Source organism: Sparus aurata, chromosome 17 (genome assembly GCF_900880675.1).
Source record: "Sparus aurata chromosome 17, fSpaAur1.1, whole genome shotgun sequence".
Lineage (NCBI taxonomy): Eukaryota > Metazoa > Chordata > Actinopteri > Spariformes > Sparidae > Sparus > Sparus aurata.
The window spans coordinates 2,299,851-2,319,670 of record NC_044203.1 but is presented as its reverse complement, the minus strand read 5'-3'; the positions used below and the strand labels follow the sequence as shown (position 1 = coordinate 2,319,670).

General features: G+C 42.9%; 1 protein-coding gene across 3 annotated transcripts in view; it reads left to right on the top strand.

Annotated features, from left to right (window-relative positions):
• cdk14 (cyclin dependent kinase 14) overlaps window positions 1–19,820 on the top strand; it is a 485,271-nt gene that overhangs the window by 355,765 nt on the left and 109,686 nt on the right. For all 3 annotated transcript variants that reach the window (XM_030394396.1, XM_030394398.1, XM_030394397.1), the window contains one exon: window positions 16,893–16,956. In XM_030394396.1, coding sequence (XP_030250256.1) covers window positions 16,893–16,956 — 64 coding nt within the window. The remainder of the gene's footprint in view (window positions 1–16,892; window positions 16,957–19,820) is intronic.

The following is a 19,820-nucleotide window of genomic DNA, read 5'->3' as shown; positions in this document are numbered from 1 at the left end:
CTCGACAGACGACTTGGATCTTTCATGGTCGAAATTAAATCTACCTCTCCTTATTCAAGCTCAAGTCCATATTCAGGGGATAAATCATCATCCACTGCAAACCCTAACTCAGTGATCACATTAAGTTAACCTTTCCTACAAATGGTGGGGTTAATGATGATCCTGATCCTCTCAGTTATATGTCAAAGTGTCATGACTTTCTTGCTCTTCATCCTTTATCAGATGCTGATATTCTTGCCACTTTCAGAACTGTACTCCTTGGAACTGCCCGTGACTGGTGGGAAATTGCCCGATCTAAGGTAACTACTTGGAGTCAGTTTGAAACTGTTTTTTCTGGCAGCTTTCCTTGCAGAGGATTATGAGGATGAATTCGCTGAGCGTGTTCGAACAAAGAAACAGAAAGAGAATGAAACCATCTGAGACTTTGCTTTCTCCTATAGAGCTCTCTGTAAAAGATGGAAAGCCTTTCTCACAGAGGCTAGCATTGTTAAGATGATTTTGAAAAACATCAAACCTCTTCTGGCTAGTCAGCTCAGGGGTTGTGTTGACACTGTGGAAGATCTGGTACGCCTTGGTCATCAATTTGAAAAAGATCATGAACAGCAGCTTGAGTACAATTGGAGGATGTGTGCTAAAAATGTTAACCCTTTTCCTAAAACCATGCTCACTGGTTCACCAGTTGAAAAAAGCAGACCACCTGTCTTATGCTGGAGATGCAAAGGTAACCACCTTCCCGGTTCTTGCCCACATTACAGTTCACCCAACACTCCCAGGCGGCAGACACCTAAAAAATCCTTATCACGTGGACAAAAAACGAAAGGTCTGATTGGTAATGGCTCTATGTCACTTGTGAAATCAAGAAAACCTGGAAAGCAGCTACCTCAGCAGAACACTCAGAAGATACTGAGTGAATCAACTTCAGAGATTTCTGTCACTCCACCTGTTTCCTCCTCTAATCCCCTACAACTTATTGCGCCTATTTCCATTGGTACATGGCATGGAAAAGCTATAGTTGACACTGGGGCCAATTACACTCTCATTCATGAGTATCTTTGGAGGGAACTGAAGGGTACAAAATAAGTCATTCAGCCATGGACAGAAGGTCCACTGTATCTGGCAAACGGGGAGGCAACTACTCCAATTGGATGGGAAAACCTCACCATGGCTCCTCATGGGCATGTATCCACATTACCTGTAGCTGTATGGGGACCGAAAGCTTTGGCATATACGTAGTGTTGTCCTTGGCCTAAACTTTATTTCCAGTGTTGGAATGATAATCAATGTGGCTGATTAAGAGTGTAGCTTTAAGTCAGTGCCTTCTGTTACTTATCCCTTCCAGCCTGGTAATGCCCACTACTCACCGAAACGAGATCATGACAAAAGAACCACTCAAATGGCCAAGAGAAAGTCAAACCCACATCTTTCACTGATTAGTTCTGTTCCACTTCCCATTCTCTCTCTGGAGCCTGTACGAATGGAAGTGAAAGATTACATTGATGTTGCTGTGAAGGACGCTCATCTAAAGGTCAGTGACAAAAAACTATTATGAAATCTCCTTGAGTCTAGCCCACAGGTCTGTAGTAATAAACCTGGAAAAACTGATGTTTTGCAGCACACCATCTATACTACCGCCTGTGTGCCGATTAAACAAAGGCCTTATAGACTCTCACCTGTTAAGCAGGCTATTGTGGAAGAACAACTAGAAGAGATGTTGGCTGCTGGGGTCGTTGAGCCCTCCCACTCAGGATGGGCATCTCCTGTAGTTTTGCCTCCAAAAAAACATGGGGGTCATTTGTTCTGTGTTGATTACCGAAAACTCAATGCTGTCACTGAAACAGATGCCTATCCTCTCCCGAACATCAACGAAATTCTTGAGTCACTTTCTGGAGCCACAATTTTCTCTACTATTGATTTAAACAGTGGATACTGGCAAGTAACCATGGATCCACAAAGCAAAGCAAAAACTGCATTCATTACTCACCGTGGATTATATCACTTCAATGTTATGCCTTTTGGACTTAAAAATGCACCTGCTACTTTCAAAAGACTAATGGAGAAAGTCTTGGAAGGGCTGCGATGAGTGATCTGTCTAGTTTATCTAGATGACATAATTGTGTACTCATTATCTGTGACTCAACATTTTGAGCGTTTGCAGACTGTAATCGATTGTCTCTACAAAGCCAATCTGACTGTTAACCTCAAGAAGTCTAGATTCTGTCTGGAAGAAATCAGATTCCTTGGACACATTGTCTCAGGTAAAGGAGTCAGTGCTGACCTTGACAAGGTTGGGGCAATTCGGTCCTACCCAGTGCCAACGAATCTCAAGGAAGTTCAGAGATTGCTAGGGCTGGCAGGCTGGTATCATAAATTTGTGCCAGACTTCTCAAAAGTTGCTCAGCCCTTAAATGACTTAAAAAAGAAAGGAAAACTTTTCATCTGGAGTCAAGCATGCCAGCATTCCTTCGACAAACTTAAATCAAGCTTGATTTCCCCTCCTATCCTGGGTCATCCTAATCTCTACCATCCATTCTTAGTCTACACGGACGCAAGTGACATTGGTCTTGGAGCCGTACTTACTCAGAAAAAGGACGATGGAAGTGAGGAAGTTCTTGCTTTTGCCAGCAGAACACTGAATCAAACTGAAAGGAATTACTGAGTCACAGAAAAAGAGTGCCTTGCAGTCATCTGGGCACTAGAAAAGTGGCAGCACTATCTCGAACCTAAGTTGTTTACTGTCATTACAGACCACTCTGCCTTAAAGTGGGTCCTTTCATCAACAAAAACTACAAGTCGCTTGATTAGATGGTCACTAAGGTTGCAAAGTTTTGACTTCATTGGAGGGTACAGGAAAGGAAAATTAAACAGTGCTCCTGATGCCCTTTCAAGAATTCCCTCTAATGTCAGTTGTTGTCTGTACTTGCAAAGCAGTGATAAGACTACTCCTATATCCCTTAAAACCATTTGGGAAGAACAACTTAAGGACCTTAACATAGAGCAAATTATCAAACAGCTCGCTGAAGGAGATAGCAAAGTGAATCAGGATTTTGTGATCCAGGAAGACAAAGTGTATCACAAAACAAAAAAATCTGAAAACTAGTCCCACTTTCTGCTCTATATTCCCCGTAGCCTGGTTCAACAAATGCTCCTATCTATCTATCATGAAAATCCTTTCAGTGGACATGCTGGAATCTTCAAAACCTATAAAAGGTTATATGAAGTGGCATATTGGCCTGGAATGTGGAATGATGTGAAACACTTTATCCAGAAATGTGTTATTTGTCAAAGCCTGAAAGCAGATAATCAAAAACCTGCTGGAAAGTTGCAACAAACAACTGTCAGGGGCCCTAATGAGATGCTTGGCATTGACCTTATGGGACCCTTACCCAGAAGTTCAGGAAGGAATGAATACTTGCTCGTGGTGGTGGATTATTTCACTCGTTGGGTTGAATTTACTCCCCTGCGAACTGCTACTGCAAAGATAATAGCATTAGACATTTTTACAAGATGGGGAATACCTGATTACATCTTGTCTGACCGGGGACCTCAATTTGTGTCCTCTATATTTCATGAACTCTGTAACCAGTGGACTGTGGTTCCCAAAGTCACCACAGCATATCATCCACAGACTAATATGTTGGAGGGAGTGAATCGTACTATAAAAAGTATGATAGCCTCATATTTGGATGACAATCATGGGATCAATACCTTCCAGAGTTCAGATTTGCCATAAATTCCGCTGTTCAGGAAACTACAGGTGTAACACCCGCCAAACTACAAATTGGCAGAAAGTCTGATGGATAAGATTCTCAAAGGAAGGATTTTATCTCCTGATGAGCCTGCCTATGATGTTGTGCATCACCTAACGCAACTCAAGACGGATGTGGAGGTAAACATTTAAAAAGCCAAGAAGAGGCAATCAAGGAATTACAACAAAAAACGCCGTACTGTTGATTACCAACCCAAACAGAGGGTGTGGGTTAGAAATTTTCTTCTGTCAAAGGCCAAGGACAAGTTCACAGCTAAGCTAGCCAAGAAGTGGAGAGGTCCCTACCGTGTAGTTCAACAACTCGGACCTCTTCACACGGCCTTGTCACTTGGGGGAGAGTGTGGCAGGAAGTGCATCATCGCATTTCCTCCTCAGAGGTAAGGGGAGGGGGTAGAGAAAATTAAAACACCTGGGAGCTGGGGGAAGGGTAATGCCAGTTGGACAAAGACAGCATGGAGGAGAACAGGAGGAAGCAAGGCTGAACAGGAGAAACACTAAACGGAGTCTGGAAAGGACCAAGGAAACCCCGGAGTGTGTGCGCTGGCAGGTGGATGTCTTGTGGCGCGGCATTTGGAAGCCAAAACCGGTCTGGGCTGAAAACTACTGCAGATAAGTGGTCTCTACCTGTCGCTCTCCAGGCTTCTTCCCCCCTCCAAAGTCACGGTCTTCACCTTCTCTCAGGAAAAGGCTAAGCTACCAAATCCCTCACCCTGTTCTCTGCCTCCATCTGCCCCATCAACTTCACCTGATTTTGTTCATTATACAGATACTTCCTGATTTACATAGAATAGAATAGAATAGATCTTTATTGTCATTGTACATTGTACAAGGAAATTGCAAAGCAAACCCGTTATTAGTGCAAATTATGGATAAAAAAACATAAAAAACATAAAAAACATTGATACTAGGATAAATATGAATAAAAAAAACATAAATACCAAGCACACAGCTCACATGCATTATGTCATACTCATAGTCATGAGATTACTGCACAGTCATGAGATTTTTTTCCCAGTCATGAGAATTATTGCACAGTCAGGCACAGATTCTTTTATGCCTTGATTGTATTCAGCGACACTATTGCTCTCGGGTAAAAACTGTTCTTGAACCTGTTTGTCCAGCATTTTATCATCCTGTATCTCCTGCCCGAGGGCAGCAGTTCAAAGAGTTCATGTCCTGGGTGTGATGGGTCCCTTTTGAGCCTTTTTAAGGCACCTCGCACTGTACAGTTCATCTAGGGAGGGGAGAGAGCAGCTAGTGATCTTCATGGCAGTGTTTATGACCCTCTGAAGTGCTTTCCTCTCTGCCGCTGTGCAGCTGGCATACCACACACACATGCAGTATGTCAACACACTCTCTATTGTGCAGCGATAGAAAGACACAAGCAGTTTTTGTGACAGTTGGTTCTTTCCGAGGAGTCTCAGAAAGTAAAGTCTCTGCTGTGCCTTTTTAGGAGTTTAGGAGTTTAGGAGTTTATTTATTTAAAACAGGGACAATGTACAAAAGAACATTTATTTACATTTATTGAGCCACGTTATAGCAATTTTGCTAGTTTCCACCTGTAGTCCCTGGGCAGGTAAGAACAGATGAAAGAACAACAGTATTAAAATCGTTGAGATATGACAGAATAAAAAATGATGTGATGGCCATAGTATTTTAAAAGTAGACAAAACAAACAGAAACAGGGGCTTAGCACAACAGCACATACTCTCTCTTTCTCTCTTTTGATGGTCACTGAGGTGTTCGCACTCCACAACAGGTCCTCCTCGATCTGGATGCCCAGGAACCTGAAGTCAGAGACCTTCTCCAAATAGTCCCCGCTGATGTACAGTGGTTGGATACTTTCCGTTTTCTTCCTCCGGAAGTCCACGATTAGCTCCTTCGTCTTGGTGGTGTTAAGGACCAGGTTATTTTCCCTGCACCACCCAGTCAGCTGCTCCACTTCATTCCTGTAGGCAGACTCATCCCCCTCAGAAATGAGTCCCACTACTGTGGTGTCATCTGCAAATTGAATAGTGGTGTTGCTGGCATGGGCAGGGGTGTAGTCATGAGTGTAGAGGGTGTAGAGTAGGGGGCTCAGCACGCACCCCTTGGGGGAGCTGGTGCTGATGCTGATGGATGCTGAGAGGTGGGAACCTACTCTCACCCTCTGAGAGCGATTTGTCAGGAAGTCCAGTATCCAGTGGCAGATGGAGGAAGACAGTCCCAGCCCCGTTAGTTTGGGCACCAGTCTGTGGGGGAGGATGGTATTGAACGCAGAGCTAAAATCAACAAAGAGTAGCCTTGCATAGCTCCCCTGCTGCTCTAGGTGGCTCAGAGCAGTGTGGAGGGCTGTTCTCTGTAGATCTGTTAGCCCTGTACGCAAACTGGTGAGAGTCCAATGCAGGTGGCAGACTTGAGATGATGTGCCCCCAAACCAGAGTTTCAAAGCACTTCATAATGATCGGTGTAAGTGCCACTGGACGGTAGTCATTCAAGCTGCTTACTGCTGGTTTTTTTGGCAGTGGAACGATAACAGAGGACTTTAGACAGGATGGGATGGTGTACTGGGACAGGGACTGGTTGAAGATCCTGGTAAAGACAACAGCCAGCTGGTCTGCACAGGTCTTTAGTACACGTCCAGGTGCGCCATCTGGTCCAGTAGCTTTCCTCGGGTTCACCCCCCTTGGTGTGCGCTGCACCTCATGTTACTCCAACATGATATTTGTTTCTTTTCATATTTAAAGAAAAGAACGACAGGTAGAATTTTTCCCCTGTCTGACGCCCAACTTAAGACTTTCAGCCCCTACGCTACAATTGTATTTTCTAATGTATGGGATGATAGAGAAACATAGCCACAGACTCTTCTTTAATTTTGTCTTTTTGCTAATGTGTCAACAATGAAACAATACATTTTTAATCTGGCTTCATCCAATTTTCAGATTTTGTGTTTTGTAATATATGCATATTATGGTACATACATACCCAATTTGCATATATAAATGTAAAATCTCAAAAACGTGCAATACATTTTTTCTTTGGTATAATGTCACTAATCAACTGGAGAAGTTTCAAAGTGATAGCTTTTAATTGAAAATGTTCCCCTATTGTACTCAATTTACTTTGAGTGTTGGGCACAACTTTGGCATTTCATCTCGAAAAAAAATATGTTCCACTCCATCTACGGTGGTAGACTTTTAGTATATGATTCAGAAGGGTATTAGGACCAATAAAAACATTTTTTTTGTTTTTTTGGGCTAGATGACTTGCCTATTTGGTCCGTTGGTTTGTCAGCAAGATTAACCTGGACAAATTTCCATGAAACTTGGATGGAGGATAGACCCCAATAACCTTTTTTGCAGATCCGGATAAATGGATGGATCCAGATTTTATTGTTAATTTCTCCGGGGAAAATGCCTGATTACAAAAACATGTATATCGGTGGCTATGAGTGAGTAGAATTTGATGCAGACACAAATAAAAATCCAGGTCTAATGGATTTAAAAACATTTTTGTTCTTTTTCTTTTGGATCAGACTTGATTGAATCAATGGGGGCAGTTATGCCTTGCTGGAGGTATGTACTCTGCTTCCTGCCATGCTAGTTAATGTTATTAGTTACACCTGTGCTCTCCAAGGAATAACAGGTCAAAATGGCTGTCATTTACAGTTTTTTCTCGATTGTTTACACACATTTTCTGAAAGCATGCCTCATGCTCTCAGAACTCTACACACAAATCAAAAAACACACACACAATGGGCAAAACTCCTCAATTCTCCTGCAAAATGAAACTTTACATTCAAAACAATGTTATTTCTTCTCAAAATGGTATCCATCCATTCCATCCATTGTCAACCGCTTATCCAAAATCGGGTCGCGGGGGCAGCAGCTTCAGTAACGAGCCCCAGACTTCCCTTTCCCTGGCCACATCGGCTAACTCTGACTGGGGAATCCCCAGACGCTCCCAGGCCAGAGAAGAGATATAATCCCTCCACCTGGTCCTGGGTCTACCCCTAGGTCTCCTCCCAGATCATAATATACTACTGGACTGACTGGAAAACTGGGTTGGACTCTCTGGTACAACACTGAAGTGGTTTAAATCTTATGTAAATGAGAGAGATTACTTTGTGTCAATTGGTGATTACACATCTAAACGGATGAAAATGACAAGCGGAGTACCCCAGGGCTCCATTCTGGGGCCTCTACTATTCAACATTTACATGCTCCCTCTAGCTCAGATAATGGAAAACAATGAAATTTGCTACCATAGTTATGCAGATGACACACAAATGTATATAACCACATCACCAGGGGACTATAATCCCATACATAACCTGAGTAGATGCATTGAACAAATCAATGATTGGATGTGTCAGAGTTTTCTTCAGCTAACAAAGACAAGACTGAAATAATTGTTTTTGGATCCAAGGAAGAACAACTTAAAGTCTCTGCTCAGCTACAGTCTGTAATGTTGAAAAAAAACTACAGACCAAAACCTTGGTGTAATTATGGACTCAGACATGAATTTCAGCAGCCATATTAAGACAGTGACAAAGTCAGCCTACTATCACCTTAAGAATATATCCAGGATAAGAGGACTTATGTCTCGGCAGGGTTTTGAGAAACTTGTTCACGCATTTATCTTCAGCAGACTCGACTACTGTAATGGTGTCCTTACAGGACTCCCTAAAAACTCCATCAGACAGTTGCAGCTGATTCAGAACGCTGCTGCTCGAGTCCTAACAAGAACCAAAAAAGTAGATCACATCACTCCAGTTCTTAGATCTTTACACTGGCTTCCTGTCTATCAAAGAATAGATTTCAAAGTCCTGTTGTTGGTTTATAAAGCATTGAATGGTTTCAGGCCAAAATACATTTCTGATCTGCTGCCGCGTTATGAACCATCCAGACCTCTGAGATCGTCAGGTACCGGTCTGCTTTCAGTCCCCAGAGTCAGAAGTAAACATGGAGAAGCAGCTTTCAGTTACTATGCGCCACATATTTGGAACAAACTCCCTGAAAATTGCAGGTCTGCTCCTACTCTCACCTCTTTTAAATCAAGACTTAAAGCATTTCTTTTTGCCACTGCTTTTAACTGAAGCAATTCAAGTCTTTGAACTGCATTATGACTCTGACTCTACAGTCTTGTTTCTTTTAAAGCTTTTCTATTTTAGCCTACTTGTTTTATGTCTTTTTTAAATGAAACTTTTATGTCTTTTAATGTAATTTGTGTGTGCCTGTAAAGCACTTTGAGTTGCCTTGTGTCTGAATTGTGCAATACAAATAAACTTGCCTTGCCTTGGGGCAAGGACACATTCCCCACCTGGAGTAGGCAATCCACCGGTTTCCTACAGAGAACCATGACCTCAGATTTAGAGGTGCTTCCGCTTCACACTCAGCTGCGAACTGATCCACTGAGCATTGTAGATCTACAGCCGATGATGCCATCAAGACCACATCATCTGCAAAATGCAGTGATGCGATCTTCAGGTCACCGACCTGTAACCCCTCCATACCACGACTGCGTCTCGAAATCCTGTCCATGTATATCACAAACAGGATTGGGGACAAGGCACAGCCCTGGCGGAGGCCAACACCAACTTGGAACAAGTCCGACTTACTTCCGAGTATATGCAAGCAGCTCTCGCTTTGAGAATATAGGGATTGGATGGCCCTGAGAAGGGACCCCCTCACCCCATACTCCCGCAGCACCTCCCACAGAACATCCCGGGGGACCTGGTCGTACGCCTTCTCCAGATCCAAAAAACACATGGGGACTGGGACTCCCAGGCCCCCTCCAAGACCCCTGCCAGAGTAAAGAGCTGGTCCGTTGTTCCACGATCAGGACGGAATCCGCATTGTTCGTCTTCAATCTGAGGTTTGACAATCGGCCGGACCCTCCTTTCCAGCACCTTGGAGTAGACTTTCCCAGGCAGGCTGAGTAGTGTGATACCTCTGTAATTGGCACACACCCTCTGGTTCCCCTTTCTTAAAGAGAGGGACCACCACACCTGTTTGCCACTCCTTCAGCACCGACCCCCACGCAATGTTGAAGAGGCGTGTGAACCAAGACAGCCCCTCAACACCTAGAGCCTTCAGCATTTCTGGTGGTATCTCATCGATCCCTGGGGCTTTGCCACTGTGGAGTTGTTTGACTACCACAGTGACTTCACCCAGGGAAATCGGCGATGATATCCCATCATCCTCCAACTCTGTCTCCATTACAGAGGGTGGCTGAGTGGGATTCAGGAGGTCACCAAAGTACTCCTTTCACCGCCCTATGCCATCCTCAGTCGAAGTCAACAAGGTCCCATCCTTGCTGTACACAGCTTGGATGGTTCCCCATTTCCCCCTCCTGAGGTGGCAGACAGTTTTCCAAAAGCGCTTTGGCGCCGCCCAAAAGTCCTTCTCCATGGCCTCGCCGAACTCCTCACATACCCGCTGCTTTGTCTGTACCACAGCTGCAGCTGCTGCCCTTTGGGCCCGTCAGGGAAGCCGTCCTTCTTCAGTCGGAAGGCTTCCCTGACCACCGGTGTCTACCACGGTGTCTGAGGGTTGCCGCCCTTTGAGGCACCTAAGACCCTATGGCCACAGGACACAGCTGCAGCTTCAACAATGGAAGCTTTGAACATCATCCATTCAGGTTCGATATCCCCAGCCTCCACAGGGATGCTAGAGAAGCTCCTTCGGAGGTGGGAGTTGAAGGCTTCTCAGACAGGGGCCTCCCCCAGACGTTCCCAGCTTAGCCGCACTACTCATTTGGGCTTACCAGGTCTGTCCAGGGATTTCCTCTGCCACCGAACCCCACTCACCACCAGGTGGTGATCAGTTGACAGCTCTGCCCCTCTCTTCACCCGAGTGTCCAAAACACGCGGTCGAAGATAAGATGATACAATCACAAAATCGATCATTGACCTTCGACCTAGGGTGCTCTGGTACCACGTACACTTATGAGCATCCTTGTGTTCGATAAGGTGTTCATTATAGACAGACCGTAACTAGCACAGAAGTCTAATAATAGAACACCATTCGGGTTCAGATCGGGGAGTCCGTTCCTCCCAATCACGCCCCTCCAGGTATCTCCGTCATTGCCGACGTGCGCGTTGAAGTCCCCTAGTAAGACCACGGAGTCCCTCACTGGGGCCCCTTGCAGGGCCCCATCCAGGACCTCCAAGAAGGCCGCATACTCCAAACTGCTGTTCGGTGCATATGCACAGACAACAGTCAGAGTTTTCCCCCCAGCCCTTAGGCGTAGGGAGGCGACCCTCTCATCCACCGGGTTAAACTCCAACACGGCGCCGCTCAGCCAGGGACTTGTGAGTATCCCCACACCCACCCGGCGCCTCACACCTTTGGCAACTCCGAAGAAAAATAGTGACCAGCCCCTATCCAGGAGTTTGGATCCAGAGCCAATGCTGTGCGTTGAGGCAAGCCCCACCAGATCGGTAACGCTCAACCTCCCGCACCAGCTCTGGTTTCTTCCCCCTAAGTGAGGTGACATTCCACGTCCCCAGAGTCAGCCTCTGCCGCCCAGGTCTGGGTTGCCGAGGACCGTCACCACCACTGCCACCCATGTGGCAGCGCACCCGACCCCAGCGGTTGCTCCTGCGGATGGTTTGTCCAAGGGATGGGGGAGGGAGAAGTGCCACGTTGCTCTTTCGGGCTGTGCCCGGCCGGGCCCCGTGGCAGACCCGGGCCTGGCTCCAGACGTGGGCCCCGGGCTTCCTCCGGGCCGGGTCTCTCGCCTCACACCTCTATTTCTCATGGAGTATTTTGAACCATACTTAGTCTGGCCCCTCACCTGAGACCAATTTGCCTTGGGAGACCCTACTGGGAGTCATGGCTCCTGACAACCTAGCTCCCAGGTTCATTGGGACACGCAAACCTCTCCACCGCGATAAGGTGATGGTTCCCGGAGAGGTCAAAATGGTATTTTGTTTTGAAATGACACACACAAACAATCATATGAATAGACATTTATTTGAACCAGTTGAACACTGATGTGCTCAATGTAAAACACTATGATGAATGGAAAACACTTCTCCATTCATCATAATGACTTAGGCCTTTTATGTTCAGTGTTACACTTACTACAGTCAGTACATACATAAGTGTGTTGTCAACTATTTGAGAATATTGTTTTTATGCTCAGAACACACAAATACATGGCAACGTGATATAACATGATATATTTTATTTTTTCCACAAAAACAATGTACACAGTGTACATCCCAACCAACACAAAGTTGCACATACAACAATATATGGTCTACCTACAAAACAACAGAAGAAATTACTGTACACAGTTACAGTAAAAGAAAACAAAAAAAAACTGTGCAGCATGCTCTCTTCTGTTTCGGTCTGGCCATAGCACCTCATCAGCATGGTGAATCCAGCCATGAAAAGCACCAACTGCTATATATCCACATGCGTCTTCCATAGCTTGGAGAAGGGGTATACACATTTGTGGATTTCGGTCATACACTTTCCATCTCCAGGCAGAAAATAATTCTCAATAGGACTGAGGAATGGAGAATATGGAGGGAGATACAGTAAACAACTATAAAGCGTGGTTGGGCATTGAACCAGTTACGAACCAGAGCAGCCCAGTGGAAGCTCACGTTGTCCAAAATGACAACATACCTGAGCTGATCTGGTGGAATGAGTGTGTTGTGTAGGGTGTCCAGGTGTTTGCCCATGTGATGAGTCAGTACGCACAGTAGGGCAATTCACTTTAGAATTTTGAATGAAAGTGTGTTCCTTGTGAAAACAAGAGATTATCTTTATGAAAATTGTGCCAAATGCAGAGAATTGTGTGTAGTGTTTTGAAAAAAGTGTGTTTTAGAACTGCAATTTGAATGTAAAGCAGGAATTGTGCTTGAAGTTTAGCAGAATTGGTTCAGGGGGTTGGTGCATGAGTTACATGTTGTGGTCATTGTGTCTCAAGTACCAATTTGTGTGTGTAAACAATTCAGAAAAACTGTAGTAGGAACAAATCAAATGAACAGCCTCTTTCAACAATGGAAGTGAAGTCTGACACAACCTTAAAAGGCCCTTGGCTCACAATTTCAACCCGATCGACGTCTGATAAGTGTGCTGGCCACAGAGCAGGATCAACTGGTTGTGCACTTGTAGTAGCGATAGTAGCATCTGTAGCTGAAGAGATGTTACCTGATAGCCCTGGTGATATGCTGGGTGCTGCTGCATTTGTACCTCTTGACATGGTGCTTGACGGCCCTGGTGACGTACTAGGCGCTGGCTCTGTGTCACCCTTAGTAACAAACTGCAGCATTGACCCTGTTATAACAAGAAATCCATCATACAAGCAGATTATTACAGTTTTTATTGATTTCTTTGACCTGCTTAAACAAACTGGGATCCACTCGGTTTTCATCATCACTGTCTCAGCAGAGCACAAGACACCTCTTGCAAATGTGTTAACCCTTTCTCATTGGATTTACACATTTTCCTCACCCTTTTGCAGAACAGTTAACACAGATGTCATTCAAGCAGTCCAAACTCCATTGTTTTAGCTATGGTAACCAAACAGAAACCATCTGTTCCTAACTATTAGAAACTACCTACATCAGTATGAAATCACCAAAGCACCTGTTTAACACGCCTAAACACAAATCTTCAATGAGTAATCAGTCTGCAGGCCTTAAAAAGTGCAGCAGCTGTGTTGTTCTTTGCCAACATGGATTGAAGAGGTCTAAGGCAGATGAGAGTGAGAAATAGGTGCGGAGGAATGTCAAGGTTGGATGGCATGTAAGAAGATTTTTTCCTTGGTTCATTGCAAGGGAGGATAATGAATGTGATGTGGATGAGGCCATGTGGCCCCATCGTCAAGACAGAAGAGCCTGAGTATCAAGTGGCAATTTCTTTTACTCTACAGTAATAGATTTTGATACTTTACTGTAATAGATTTTATTTTGGTATACATGAATTTTGTGTAATATTTACAGTATTTCAGTTTTCTGCCACAGTTTGAACAAAAGAATCAATGGAATCAATAAAATTTGCATCAAAGCATTTCTGAGTCTGGATCCAATTCTTTGCAATAAGGTACATTTGACAACAAATGGCACTGGCATGAAAGCTACGACAGTAATAGGCTACAATGACAAGCAATGGTGCACCGATAAGCACTGAGTGCTGTATTTTGTATTTTGTTGTCCGCTGTGTAATGGTTGATTGGAAGAGCTCATACACTTGTTTGCAAGTCGTGTTGTTTGAAGGCAAAATTAGCTTTTGTTGCATATTTTAAATGTTTTGGCATGGTTAGAGCCTTTTGCAAACAAAATTAGTCATTTTGACCATGAGTGCCACTGTTTCAGCCTGTGTGTTAACTGTTTTGAAAATGTGGAGTTTGAGTTGACTGCTGCATCAAAGCAATCAAGAAAAACTGTAAGATTTGTTTTGGTCTTAATGAAATTAATGTAAATACTAGCCTCACAAAGATTAAAATGCAATTAATGCAAATATGACTACAACTAATAATAATATTGATTATGATTTGATTTGATTATATTTCTATATTTAAATATTTGTATATACTTATTTTTACATTTTGTATTTAGGTTCTATATTCCTACACTGCTGTTTGCTGCCGCAACACTTTAAATTTCTCCATTGTGGGTCAACTAAAGGAGTATCTTAATTTATCTTAATTTATCCCATCTTATCCAATCTTATTAATTAAAGTCACCAAGAGATGGCAACATTTTACCTCCATAAAAATAGCCCAAAACTTCTATTGATAGCACAGATTGATAGGGTATAATCAGGGCCGCTGGAAAATGTAATCTCCAGTCCACATCTAGACAGAATTATCCTCTCTTGTTTGTCATGATTAGCGGGCTAGCAGCTGGGGTGTTTATGCCTCAAAATTTTTATTTTTTATTTCAACAACATACCCACCTTCAAGTGAAGCACAAGCCTACTCTTCTTTCTTTTGCTTGCTCCCGATTCATATTGGAGGCATTCTCTCCACCTGCATCCAACTGCCTGTCGCAGCATCTGACCGCTGATTGGTCAGATGCAGCGTGCTGTCAATCACTGCGGCAACGCGTGCGTTGTCGGATTACTTGTCTCTTTTTTCTCTCTCCTGCCTTGGGCTGACTCGGTGCTCTACGTGCACCTCACAGCAGCAATGTGCATCCTTTGCGCATTTGCAGAGAATGCGTCCCCTTGCGCAAAACGGGGCCCCCCATGGATCGTGGGGCCCTATGCACAGCGCGTGTTCTGCGTATAGGGAGGGGCGTCGCTGTGCACACATCTTTACCTGTTGCATATTTTGTTGGCTTTGACCCTAAGTCTGGTCTTGAAGTGGCCGACATGATCACTACAACTGAGGTCAAGTGACTGATTTAACACTTCATTTAGTTACTTAGCATCATAACAATATTACAAATCAAATGTGTTAAAGAGTAAAGCAAAACGTTTCAAATCACTGTCTTATCTAATACAATGGGTCAATAGTTCCATTCAGAGCTTGCAGTGATATTTCAGCTCTTTTCCTACACCCATAGCAATACTGCTGTACCCCCTCTGATGTCCTCAAGACTTTGGCATTCACACCCAGCCTCCACCCAAAAAATAAATACATAAATGAAAAAATCCCCCCCTCTCTTCACTTGAAAGGCCACTAAATCATTTCATCAATTTTACAGGCAGATTCCAGCTCTGTGGACCAGATTGAGATCCACTCATATGTCCTCTCATTCCCTCATGTCACCCCTGTATCACTCCCATAATCTTTCCTCATAACTTGCCAAGCCGTCTCTGCAGAAGACTCCTCCGTCCTGTCATCACCCTGCTTATTCAAGCTGAAAGGTACAATGCTGCACTGGAGAGCTGACCTACTCTCCTCAAAGACTCCATGTACTCCTCCTTTATTTGGTTCAGCTCTGTGTACGCAAAATGTCACGTTTGATTATAAAGTAGATTATTTAACCATAATCCACAGACACCCTCTTACTGTCTGGGCAAAACAGAGACCGATATCCAGGGAAGGTTAAGAGAGTATGCATATACAGACTGGCGGTAGTCAGCCCTCATAGACTCAGTCTATAACATCTAACATCAGGACTACTTTTAAATGAAGTTCAGTATTTGATCTTGCAAATTAAACTCTTTGCCGTGACTTCGTATTGAATTCTCACTGAGGTTCAGCTCTTAGTGCTTCACTGCCCTCTAGTGCCATTGTTTTGTTATTACATTACTAAGTGTTACTGACTAACATCTCAGTTAGTTAGAGGCCAACACAAGTTAAACATGCCTCTGACCTTTTGTAAATTACTCTGGCTTTATTTGATGTCAATGTGTTCGTGCCCCTTAATCCACATTATTTTGTGTTTTCTGACTTGCTCTGTCAAGAAAACGCACTCTGTGATGCCTTCAACCTTTGCTTTCGTTCCCCTTTTGTCACTCAGCCTTTCAAGGAGTGCCATCAGAAACAAATATATCCCAGTAACCCAACAACACACATCCACCCATATGCATAGTTCTCTAACTTGCCGTAGAAATCCAGCAGTTCCCTTGACAGCTCCTCTACTGTAGGAGTGTGCTACAGATCAGAGACAACTGGGCAATCTGGAAACTATTATGCTAATTAGCTGTGATGGATCATGTGGAAGGCATGTCCGCTGCTCTGGGTTCTGTCATCATAAACCTCAGCTGTGTGCGTGAGAACTCAGCCGGCCTCACCATAACAGATGCACTAATCATTTCTGTTGGACATGGAATGACTTTATACTGGAAGTTCAAGTTTGTCATATAGCCATCATGTTGCAGAGTCTCTCTGTCTCTCTATTAGAGCTGTACTTTTCTGTGCTATTATGCTAGCCATTGGAATTTTAATCAAATTAAATCATAATTGTGATAAAATAAATGACAACTAACTGGCTTTTGATGCTTTGATTTTTTTAAATCATTATTTTGTTTCCATCTTCAGTGTTAATTGGTCATCACTATTTTTTGTTAATGATCACTCTGAAGTGTTAGCTTGTCATGCTAACTCCCCCAAATGATTGTCCTCTAAACCAGAAAGGCACAGATGGAACATGGGTATCTACTGATAGAAAACTGCTGGAGTTTATCTGAGAGGCTTATCTTCACTTTCTCCTCTCTGTTCTGTATTTTTTCAGGTCATCGGCACTCCATCCGAGGATTCCTGGCCTGGCGTGAACTCTTTGCCTCACTTCAAACCAGGTGAGACCTTTCATGATGTTATTCACAATGACAGTATTCCTTTCTAACTTCTTTAATCCTCGCTGATCTGAATCATATTTGAGCCTAGACCAAAATAAAGAACAAGGCGTAGGCTTAAGGTTTAGTGTGAAGCCCATTTTAGTAAACTCAAATATATTATATAGTTGGTATGGTAGTCAAATTTTCAGAATGTTAAAGCATCAGAATGGAGCCAATTTTTACTCAACACTTTATACAGTTTGATAAAGTGTGGACATGGAGCCTTGTTCTTTAAACATTTTTGACAGGCTAAATCTTAGCTAAAAGCATGGAGCATGGAGCCTACATTTATGGAACATAATGCTCAATGATAAGGTCGGCTGTCCCTCATAATTTGGTATGATAAAGTCTGATGATAGCATGGATTACTTTATCCATGCTATCATATACATGGATGGAGCCCGTTGAGATGCTATTGATGCTTCAAAAGTAGTATCGGTGGTAAAATTAGTAAATACTGTAGGCTTCATGTACCATGAGATGGACTTGGAATATTACTGCAGAAATAGCTAGAAAGAACTAAAGTACATGCTATATTCTCACTCACCAAGACCATCATGTATCTTAAAGTGTTAACTATGAAAATTTGAGCTATAGGCTCAATGCTAACACAGTCTCAATGTTGATTATTACCATGCTTTTAGTTCACGCTTTAGCATAACATGGTTGAATAATACGTGTAAGGCTAAGCTAACACACTAGCTTATGCAATGTTACATGACACTAGGCATTATGCTTACACTTCAGCCTACACAATGTTGAATAACAGCATCCTCTATGTTAACACTTTAGCATACCATTTTTCAATGAAGCCATGAAATCTAGTTACTCAACATGTTTGGGAGCATGCTAACATTGAGCACCAGAGCTAGTGAACTATCGGGATTTGTTGATACATTCAATAAAAATGTACCAAAAGGGCAGCTAAGAGTACTCTATTACTGCAGCAGCAGCAGAGGTGGGGGTGGCAGCTCTGCCAGGGCAGCTATGCCCTCTTGGAGCTCATTAGGGCTTTTGATGATGTTATGGCTGCACTTTAAACAAAGGCAGGAAGAGTGAGATGTTACCACAGATGATCTGGTAAAACCTGGTAGTGCTGGTAAAGCACCTGAAAGCCTCAGAATGACAGTAGAAGCACAATCACAGTGTGCATTGATTAAAAGTCGATACATGCACATTATGAACAATTACTTTTTTTCAATGATCAAATTGGAGGAAAAAATAACCACCTCACATGTAATGGAATATTGATCTGCTGGTAATACTCAAAAATGCAATTGAAGTCGAACTTCGACCCAGATTAAAAGAAGCTTTTCTGAAGATTATGTCATCGTAGATAATAAAGTTCATTCAGAGTTCATTTAAAATGAGTCTGAAAATCTGATGAATAATTATTTTGTCAAAGACTAATGATGTCTGGGTGGCTGGCTCCCCCTCTCTCTCAACCTGTTTCCTGTCATGTCTTCAACTGTCCTGTCAATAAAGCCAAAGGCCAAAAAAAAATACACATAAAAAAAGACTAATGATGTTTGAGGAGACCCAGTATTCAAAGCAAATAAAAGGTTTAGAGCAAAGATGCCAAATGTGCGGCCCACAGGCCTAAGTTTGGCCCACCAGATGTTTCTAGGAAAAATTATTTAGAAACTAATTTTCATTCTGTTTGATTTTTTCTTAAGTAAAATACACTTCACCACAGTTCACATGTAAAATGCAGTGACACATTATTTATCTTTTAACTGTCCTTTTCAGTTACCACTAATGGAGCTTGTCAGTGAACACAGGAAAGAGGTGTTCAGTTGTTCCGATTTTAGCTTTACAAATAAGATTACTGTCAAAACTGAATATCAACTTTAGGATTTCACTGGATGGGTATTATTCTTTGTAAAACAAAATAATTTGTCGAATCAAAGTCCTTGAATAAATCTTTGCAATATTCCAATAGCTTTATATTTATTATCTGAGGGTTAGGGTTAGGGTTTTTAAAAAAAAAAAAAACAATAACACAGTTTTGACTATGGCCTTTTTCACAATCATGTATGATAAATGTATAATACAAATGTAAAATATAATCCAATTCAGTCCAGAGGCACCAGTAAGCAGCAGATGGCAGTGTTGCATCAGTGTGAATGCATCCTGCTGGTTGTGTGTCCACAGCACTGACCTCCTCTGAGCTGACTACTACAGTGACGTGGCTTGCAAAAGTATTCACCCCCTTTAACTTTTCCACATTTTGTCATGTTTTAACCACGAATGTAAATGTATTTTATTGGGATTTTATGTGATAGACCAACACAAAGCGGTGCATAATTGTGAAGTGGAAGGAAATTGATACCTGGTTTAATTATTTTTTTTACAAGTAAAAAACAGAAAAGTGTGGTGTGCCAAAGTATTCCCCCCCCCCCCCCCTTTACTCTGATATCCTGATATCCTGTCCACTGGTTGCGTTCCCTCCCAAGAGGAAAATTTTACTGCTCAAAGCTTGCTCCTTTATGGCTATGGAGCCGTAAAGGAGCTCAATGAGAGTTCTCATTTCAGTCTCGTTGTAGTCTTTTTTGGTCTCAAACATTTCTCATTTGTTTCTCCTAAAATTCCATAGGAACAATAGGTGAGACTTGAGACTTTACCGCTGAAACCTTGCTCCTTTCCAGCACTGGGGAGACATTCTGAAACTTCATTGAGAGCTTGATGAGATCTCCTTTGAAACTTACAGGGAGCCCAAGTGGAGATTTTCTGCACCTGTTTCTCAGGAGAAACAATTGAGAAACAGGAGAAATCAGCCACAGCCTCACTTTGGTCTCACAGAGATCTCATAGTTGTCTAGGAGA